Source organism: Arachis hypogaea, chromosome 11 (genome assembly GCF_003086295.3).
Source record: "Arachis hypogaea cultivar Tifrunner chromosome 11, arahy.Tifrunner.gnm2.J5K5, whole genome shotgun sequence".
NCBI lineage: Eukaryota > Viridiplantae > Streptophyta > Magnoliopsida > Fabales > Fabaceae > Arachis > Arachis hypogaea.
Genome location: NC_092046.1, coordinates 40,779,397 through 40,789,391, shown reverse-complemented (window position 1 = coordinate 40,789,391; position 9,995 = coordinate 40,779,397). Strand labels below are relative to the sequence as shown.

The 9,995-nt window shown below is 30.1% G+C and overlaps 1 protein-coding gene across 1 annotated transcript; it reads right to left on the bottom strand.

The window, feature by feature from the left end:
- Nucleotides 1-2,376: 2,376 nt before the first annotated feature.
- LOC112720738 (serine/threonine-protein kinase SAPK3) lies at nt 2,377-6,398 on the bottom strand. Its single transcript, XM_025771792.3, has 9 exons — nt 5,947-6,398; nt 5,615-5,689; nt 4,298-4,399; nt 4,105-4,158; nt 3,937-4,029; nt 3,744-3,836; nt 3,556-3,660; nt 3,380-3,478; nt 2,377-2,865 (listed from the first exon to the last, which is right to left on the bottom strand). The coding sequence occupies exons 1-9, from the start codon at nt 6,067-6,069 to the stop codon at nt 2,602-2,604; spliced, it is 1,008 nt and encodes a 335-aa protein (XP_025627577.1). The 5' UTR covers nt 6,070-6,398; the 3' UTR covers nt 2,377-2,601.
- Between the last annotated feature and the right edge of the window lie 3,597 nt (nt 6,399-9,995).

Here is a 9,995-nt window from a genome sequence, read left to right as displayed (position 1 = left end):
AAGGAGCATTTTCAAAGTTGGACTGAGTTATCAACTAGTAAGCAGGAGCGCAAGAGGTGGATGGTATGTTTCTGTACGATTATCTGGAATATCTGGCTGGAAAGGAATAGACGAATTTTTCAGAATGAAGGAAAAGGGGTAGACGATATCATCTACCAGTCCTCCATGAACTATAAGGAGTGGATAGGTGTGGATCCCTTCTGTTGTTGATGGCAATACCAAAAATGACATGAGACATCAATTAGTTTTTTGTATATCGTACTCATTTAGAGTTGTGTTTTTGTTTGCTATTTCTGTATTCCACTTACTGTGTTGAGCTTTTCCTTAAAAAAAAAATTAAATTTGATTTACATAAAATCATTCAAAACATGCTTGTAACGAAAATTAAAATAGGACATTAACATAATTTTAAAGTTCAAATAGTTTATTAGTGTATTTTACCCTTAAAATTACCATTCTTTATTATTACCACAAGGCTGATTTTTTTTAGTAATGGATTCTCAGTACGTGTTATGCATATTTATGAATTAGTTATATGTTTTTTATGGATATAATTTTTGTTTAAATTACAAACGGCAAATCAAAGGCTCAGATTTAATAGAGATAGAAAACCTAAGGTTCAATTTGTGATTTTGTAAATTCAAAATCTGTTGATGAAACAAATCAGAGATTCAGATTTGTGTGGAGAGAGTAAAAAAATCTAAGATTTCATTGTATAGATTTCATTGTGGCCTGGTGAATTTAAATTCTATTGATGAACAAAATCTTCGGTAAGTTTTGTAGAAAATAAAAGTCGTTAATTCTAAAAATCCAAATCGATGGATCAGAATTGTGGATTTTCAATACCGATCCTCTAATTTGTGATGACTAAAAAACTGACGGTCCAATTTATTCTTAATCGTCTTTTACATTCATGAACACATAAAACCTCAATAACAGTAAAAAATACCACTCTTTCTGCAATATAAAAATTAAAAAGTGCACCACTTACGATTGAGATATCATTCAGTCTGTCTCGTTGCATTTATCCTTTTGCATATAGCTATTGAATGACAAATCATTTTCATAAGGCAAATTTAAATTTCATTCATAATTTGGCACTTCATCCTTTTTTCTTATACACCACGTTCTTCATATCGCGGTCCCCCTACGTAGATATTGCACAAACACACGTCAATGATGTAACTTTTACAATTTTCTTTTCAAAATTATTTTTAAAAAATTATAAAAAAATAACATTGTTTTGAATTTATCTATAGAGTCAATTTTTTTCAATTAATATCAATCAATTTTTTTAAATGAATTTTTATTTTAAATTCAAAATTTTAAATTTTATAAATTTTAATAAATTTAATTTTAATCATAAATTTTAACTTCTCCTAAAAATAAAAGTTAAAAAAATTGACAATAAAAAATTATTAATATTAACTAATTAAAAATTAATATTTTATATTTATTATTTTTAAACTGTAATTTTTGGATCAATTAACTCTTGAGTTTGTATTTGTACTAAAATTTTGTGAGACTGCCAATAAATTATAACTCAAATGACATATTCTTTTTATACTTATTTATAAATCGTAAGTTTGAGTCTCTCTATTTTGATAAAAAAAAAAATTTCTGTGAGACTGGTGGTTTTGGATCTTTGTTAGGAACAATGAAAAACCAATGGTAGTAAAATGGTGGTTGCAGTGATCATGGCAGTAGAGTGGTGGTTGTGGTCATAGTTATGAGTAAAAATAATTGTCGTATATATTTAATTGTACGAATAGTTATTCAAAAAATATAATAGCACAACTGTATAAAATATTTTATAATATTAATATATAAAAATTAAATTATAAAAATAAATAAATAAATAAAATATTATTATTAAAGAATAAAAATAATATTTTATATTATTTAAATTTTACCGTTTTAATATAAAATATATAATTATTTTAATATGATATAATTATTAGTTTTTTTAAGATGTTAAATGTGTGGTAAACAAAAGGTATTACTTTCAGTATATATATAATTATTAGCATACTATTTAACAAAGAAAATATTAGTTTAGTAGATGACTCATGTACGGTTCAGTGTAGATTAAATCGATTTTTATGGATAAATAATAAAAATATTCAGACACTTAATTTAAATCCGTTGAGAGTATGATTTAAATTTGATAACTATGAGTAAGATTGGTTTTTTTTAATAGAATTGCGATTTACATCACATCTCTATCGTTGCCTATTATTATCAAACAAGATACAAAAATATTAAAATAGATTATATTCCAATGTAATATCAACATCCTATTATTATTGCTTTACAACATTATATAGGAGTTAAGATTAAAAGTATAGGAAACAGTAGATTATGATGAATGATATCTGAAATCAAACCACTTCTTTTGTGATTTATAGGAAAGTAAAGATACACCATTATTCAAGCCTTTTTATTAACAATATCCTCTCAATTATAAAACTACATATACATATACTATGCATATTTAGAACACTGCACAACAATGTGATAAATGTAAAAAATAATGCGCACACACACACTGGGTCTTATAAACAAATCTAGCCTCCCACAAAATAATCAAAGACCTTGATTTCAAACATGTTCAAAGTCACCGCTAACATCAACTTCATCATCTTCATCATCAAGTGATCCAGTGCCAGTTTGGCCCACATCACTAGCCTTAGACATTGGCCCTGGTGTTCTAGCCTCTTGTATGATCCGCATAATCTCTTCGACGCACTGCCTTGGTTGGTCTTTCTGTGTATCCTCTCCACCTTTTCTTTCAGCTTCCATGGTCTCTCTAGGCAACTTCTTCAGAAACCAAGGGTTCTGTTTTATCTCTGGGATGGTGATCCTCTTTAACAAGGATAAGAAACAATCAATTCAGATACTAGATGTAAATTAGCATATCCATTTTTCATTTGGATGCTGTTAGAATTCATGATAACAACTCAAGAGTAAACTTGATATTAAGATGTTATTTGTGTTGTGTGATAGCTGTGTCTACTGTCTAATATGATTCAAGATACCACCTATTTATAGGCGATGAACAAATCAGAAAACAATTAAATAATAAATGCCTAGTATTTTATCATTAACAAAATTATCAATCTAATTAATAGACAAATATCCTAGACAATATTCTCTAACAGATACTTTGTCATGAATACATGCATTGATCTTTCAAAGCAAGAAAATGTTTATCCTTTACGATAACTATGATTTTACCTTTTATTGCTATGATCAATGTGTCAATAATGTAAAATGTACATGATACTTCATTAGTTCATCCATTCAATTTAGTATATCATTTGATTACTGAATGTAGATACAAATTGCGCCAAGAGGAATTATCAAGTTTAAAAGATACCTTGGCAGGGTCGGCAACAAAGATTCGAGAGAGAAGGTTCCTACACTCTGCAGAAACGCGAACATAGTCTGGTATGGAGTATTGAACACCTATTATTCTCTGTTACCAAAGGATCAAAGTTTGAGTTTTCTGCTAACAAAGATTATTCAAGCTGTTAAAGTTGGATGAGAGCTCACCCCAATAGTCTTTCTGAAATTTCTAGGATCTTCCGGATCCTCAAAAGGGTATGCACCAACTAACATGACATAAAGGGTCACACCACAGGACCAAACATCTGCAATCTGTAAAATAAGACAAAGTGCTTACAAAATCAAGCTGTTCTAATAAGACTATGAATTGATAATCGTCAAAACCACTCAAATACCTTTCCGTCGTACTCCTTTCGTGACAGAACCTCCGGAGCAATGTATGCTGGAGTTCCAACTGTTGATTTTGGTTGAGAGTGCAGTAAAGCCGACTGTACTTGAATATTAAAACAAGTAGGATAGTTAGAAAGAAAAAGATGTCAAGAACTCAAAGGCAGAACAAAAACAAGATTCATTTCAAATGCCATTGACCTTCGAGTAACCGAAGTCACAAATTTTAAGTCGGGGAGACGGATTTCCATCCAAGAGGGTGTTTTCCAATTTCAGATCTCTATGACAAATTTCCTGCAGTAGAAAGCATAATTATGATATAAAGACATGAAAGAGTTTGCAATGAAGAAGAGATCAAATGGTGCATACCATTGAATGACAGTAGCTAACCCCAGAAATCAGCTGTTGGAAGAAATATCTCGCCTGCAATATAAGGAATTTCATCAAAACAGAAACTTGGTATAACTTAACATGAATACCATTTACATTTGAAATTTGATATATGCTAATATTAATTATTCAAATGAAAGAAAGACCAGTTCAACCAAATGAATTGTACAACCTCATCTTCACTAAATCGACCAGCGGTGCATATCCTCTCAAAGAGTTCACCACCTGAAGCATACTCCAGGACAATAGCTAAATGCGTAGGGGTCAGCAGCACCTGCCAAGAAAGATGTCTCATTCAGCATTTTTTTTTTTGTATACAAAATCAAAAAGCTCTAATAAAAGATTTATCATCTTGCATGACTAATTGGAATAAGGATTTGTAACACTAAATGCAGGGATATACTAATGGAGCTTTTTTTCCTCTTTTTCATTCTTTTCTAGGGAAGGTGCCAAGTCCATGTAGTTGCTATACTTCCAAATTAATACTCTTGGCTTGCAAGATATCTTGCAGAAAATTATGATATCACATACAGTATGCAACATAGATTTGCGAGATATATAAAACCGGTAATTCAATGCAATCTTGTATCAGTGATGATCTAGTCTTCTTAATTATATAAAATATAGAATTGGCGTTGGGAGGTGAAAAGCAAGTTCAAATATTTTGAACGCTTCAATTTTTTGTTTGGTTAATTTGTTTCTTGTAAAAACAGATAGAATTTTGTTCTCAAATTCACATTTACAGAAAGTAAATAATCTTAGCTTTTGTGTTCATTAGCTAGCATTTAACCATTAATTCTAAACTTTTAATTCTCTTCTACCAATTTTATTTTTTTATATATGTTATTGTTTTATTTATAAAATTTTTATTGTTTCTCTTTATATGAGTTTTTTTTATTATTTATTATTTTTATTTTTTTGTTAATTTTTAATTAATTTGACCTTATACACTTTTATAATTATAATTCTGGTATATTATATTTATTATTATATTTTTATAATATGATTTATTGATCTTATTAGATAAAATAAATTAAATAAAAAAATTATTTATAAACAATGATAATAGTAAAAAATTCCAATGTACTAAAAAAATATACTACATAAAAAATATACTAAAAAAATATTAAAATAATTAAATAAATTAAAAAAATAATATTATAATTTGATGTCATATTCTTTTTAAAAGTTATTTATCTAAGAGTGATTTTAATTAATATTATCTAAATAATATTTATTTCATCAAAATAATTTAGTATAAAATTACCAACCATAAATCATATTGATACAAATTTATCTCTACCCAAAATCATTTCTATATTCAAATTTCAATTTGGCAAAAGCCAATCCAAACACACGCTTAGTAACTCATTGCGAAAGGAATTACGAAATTGTGAATTGAGGTAAGATTTCCTCGAGTCGGTCAATTGTGTACCCTTTTGAAAAAAAGTGATGAGGAAAGTTCAAGGATGGAAAGACAAACTCTTACCTCTTTGAATCTAATGATATTGGGATGCCTTAAAGACCTGTGATTGATTATCTCCCTCTGAACCTTCTCATCAATCTGATACCACAAATACACCTCAATAAGAAAGAATTTGAGAAGAAATATTTGAAAAGAAAAGTGTGTGATCATGTAAGCTTAACCAATTAAGTTTGATAATACTGTAATACCCATGAACAAAACAAACAGCATTATTATTCATTAGTCACTAGTCAAAAAAAAAAAAAACACACAAAAACGAAAACGAGAAACACAATTCTCATTTAGCACTGAATCCAGTAAATCAAGAATTTTTATTGTTACTATGCTATATATACCTTCTTGCCTCTCTCTATGTATTTGACCGCAACAAGCTCCCCAGTTTTCTTGTTCTTGGCCAACCTTGCAACACCGAAATTGCCAGAACCAAGCTCCTTCAGTGGCTCGTAGCGTTCCTCCATGATTATGATGATGTCAACCTTTTTCAACACCTTTCTCTCTAAGACTTTAAGACCAGGAACAAGAAAGAGTTAAGAAACAGAACACGAAGACCCAAATCAGTGTACAGGGAACTTGAACTCGAAAACTATATATATTAAAATAATCCAAGGAGGATTAAATTATTAAAACTACCCTACGTAAACCAAACAGCCAAAGAAAAGTTCAAACAAACATATATATATATATATATACTAAAATATTTTTGTAGATATATCTTTAAAAATGTTAGATCTAGATATATATATAGATATTTTTAGATTTATTTACAGATATTGCCAAGTGACTAGGTGATCTATATGTATGATTTAGATCGTATTAATTTGATTTTTATTTTTTAATTAATTTAAATTTTATTTAAAATTTAAATAGATATAATTTTAATTAATGATTTAAATTAATAAAAATAAACATTATCATATTATAATAATCATATGATTAATTATATTTATTTAATTTTGAAAAAAATTAACTATTTTAAACCTCTAATCTAAAAAATTTTAAATTTAAATATTTTAAACTGTAATTGAATAGATATAATTAATCAAGTTAATAAAATTCAAATCATACAAAATTATAAAATTTGATAATTTTAAAATTTTAAATTATTTGAATAAAGTTAACTTAATTAAAAATAAAAAATAAATCAATACAATTTAAATCATATCAAATTGAAGTTGCAAAAATCACACAGATTACCTGATCATTAGGTGAATTATCCCAATTCGTTTATTCATTATTAGACAAACTACAAATAATGTTCAGAAAAAAATTATATCCTGATAAAGTGATAAATAACGCTGTTTTATGTATTTTAAAATAATATTTTTTTAATTTATATAAAAAATCCGAGAGGTAGAACTGTAGAAGTGAAAAAGGCAAACGAATTAGCAGTAGGATTGTACTAAATTAAGTTTTGCGGTAATTGCGGCTGCTACATTTATGCTTGCTATAATAGATCTTGTATTTAAAAACAATAACAAAGTGCTGTTAAATTTGTTGCACTTTATTACTTCTTCTCCCGCCACTTTGTAGATTGAGGAAATCATATCCGATCAACTTAAAAGTTTCTCAAAACAAATCTCGTACTCTATTTGAAAATTTATATAACATTTTTTAGGTTTAATTATTAGAAAAAGTCTAAGAAAATAACACACATTTTAACCAACATAAATAATATCCTAATTAATTAAATTTAAAAACTAGATTTTAAATTAATTAGAAATAGATTTTAAATTTGAATAATTAGGATTAGTCAACATAATTCTATATAAATACACACTCACAATATATCACCTTTTTCTTTCATCGCATCATCACTCTGCCACTTACTCGTCCGTTCTTCTGCCACAATAGTATTAGAATATCATAATTAGGGAACAAAATCGGGAAAATATTAAAGAAGATTAGAAAAATATCAATGTAATTTATTAGGATATTATTCTATAACGAGCGTACTCTTAGCGTACTTCGTTTCTTTCCTAAACTCTTTGTATCATGGTAATATGATATCAGAGTAGAGTTAGGTTCTAGGGACTCAAAATTCTGACGAATTGACATTACAAATTGCAAATATGCTACGCAATAGTTTTGGCATGCGATCATCACAAATCAATTATGACAATTTGTCAATTGGTTTCAAACTAAATGGATATAATTATTCATTATGGGCAACTCTGATGAAAAAAGCAATTGGTGGAAGAAGAAAGAAGAAACACAATTGTGGATTACACAAATTGGTGGAAAAATAATCCCAAGTCATCGAAAAATGGTGGCCAGGATAGAAGAGAGGAAGCAAGTGACGATGGCAAGGCAGCAGCGGCGGTAAGGGCAAGGACTACTGAACTCCTTGGCTGCTCAGCCCAGATGGGGACTCAATATAAAGGGGAGACTCAAAATCAGAATCTAATTAAAAAGATAAATGAATGGATTTTCGATTGTGGAGCTACCAATACTATGACTCATGACCTCCATAATTTTAACAGCTTGACTATATTCTCAAAAGCCCATATTGAAACAACTAGTGGAGAATTAATTGATGTTAAAGGAAGAGGATCCATTACGTTTTTAGAAAAATTGAAATTAAAAAATTGTCTCTATTTCCCTGCACTATCATCAAAATTATTGTCTGTTAGCTAAGTAACAAAAGAACTAAATTGTGTGGTACTCATTACTCTACCTTTTGTCTTTTACAAGACATTCTTACGAAGGAGATCATTGAGTGTGGTACTGAGCGAGAAGGCCTTTACTACGTTGATAAAGTAGCACACCAGGGGTCATGCCATGCTTGCTCACGGAACGGTTACTAGGCAACTTTGGTTATGGCATTTACTCGGACATTCTTCATTTGGGTACCTTAAGTTTCTATTTCCTAGTCCTTTTACAAGTAGTACTGAACCCCTCAAATGTGAAACTTGTATTCGTGCAAAAAATCACAGAGTTTTTTTTCCTCTAACCAACACTAGAGTCAATTCTATTTTTTCTCTAATACACTCTGATGTGTGGGGCCCAGCCCCTATTTCCTATAATAATTTTCAATATTTTGTGTTATTTGTGGACGATTTCTCTCGCATGACTTAGGTATATTTTTTAAAACACAAATCTGAAGTACCTGATAAGTTCTTTGCTTTCTACCAAATGATTCAAACTCAATTCAACAAGAAAATCTAAGTGCTTTGCTCAGATAATGGTGGGAAATTTATAAACCAATCAATGCACGATTTTTTTAATGAAAAATGATCTTATCCATCAAACTTCCTGCTCAAATACACCTTGACAAAATGGTGTGGCTGAGCGGTAAAATTGTAAGTTACTTGAGATGACTTGAGCCATGCTTTTTGATTCACAAGCTCCAAAAACTTTTTGGCCTGAAGCTATAGCGACCTCTGCCTACTTACTAAATCGCCTACCTACCCAAGTTCTCCACCACAAAACACCCTTACAAGTCTTGGCTACTCAGACTGCAATCCCGCCTATTCTAACCTTACCACCTCGAGTATTTGGATGTTTTGTCTTTGTCCATATCCCCAAAATCAATAGAACCAAACTTGATCCTTGTGCAGAAAAAATGTGTTTCGTTGGGTTTGATACACACCAAAAGGGGTATAGGTGCTACAATTCAATCACTTGTCGTATTCATGTGACCATGGATTATAATTTTTTAGAATCTGAATTTTACTTCAGCCGCCAACATGGCATTCAGGGGGAGAACAATAATGAACCACCAAGTTGGCTTAATAACCTTTGTTGCCCAGAAACTGTTCAAACAGAGCAAGTAGATGAAGCCACCGAGCATACTTTACTTAACGTAGAAAACAACTCGGTACATACAAACAATGAGAGTCCTTTTGATAATGTCAGACAAGAGGTAAGTAATTGTTGATGAGTGGATAATTTATACGCTTTTTGGCATTGTTTTTAGTATGTTTTTAGTAGGATCTAGTTACTTTTAGGGATGTTTTCATTAGTTTTTATGTTAAATTCACATTTCTGGACTTTACTATGAGTTTGTGTGTTTTTCTGTGATTTCAGGTATTTTCTGGCTGAAATTGAGGGACTTGAGCAAAAATCAGATTCAGAGGTTGAAGAAGGACTGCTGATGCTGTTGGATTCTGACCTCCCTGCACTCAAAGTAGATTTTCTGGAGCTACAGAACTCAAAATGGCGCGCTTCCAATTGCGTTGGAAAGTAGACATCCAGGGATTTCCAGAAATATATAATAGTCCATACTTTGGTCAAGAATAGACGATGCAAACTGGCATTCAACACCAGCTCTCTGCCTAATTCTGGCGTCCAGCGCCAGAAAAGGATCCAAAACCAGAGTTGAACGCCCAAACTGGCACCAAAACTGGCGTTCAACTCCACAAATGGCCTCTGCACGTGGAAAGTT

What these genes read in the sequence shown, in the direction of transcription:
- LOC112720738 (XM_025771792.3), bottom strand. Translation starts at nt 6,069, where the DNA reads ATGGAGGAACGCTACGAGCCACTGAAGGAGCTTGGTTCTGGCAATTTC. An exon ending in ATATCATTAGATTCAAAGAG is followed by an intron (nt 4,400 to 5,614) that starts GTAAGAGTTTGT and finishes CTTTCTTGGCAG; the next exon opens with GTGCTGCTGACCCCTACGCA. An exon ending in TTGTTGCCGACCCTGCCAAG is followed by an intron (nt 2,866 to 3,379) that starts GTATCTTTTAAA and finishes TCCTTGTTAAAG; the next exon opens with AGGATCACCATCCCAGAGAT.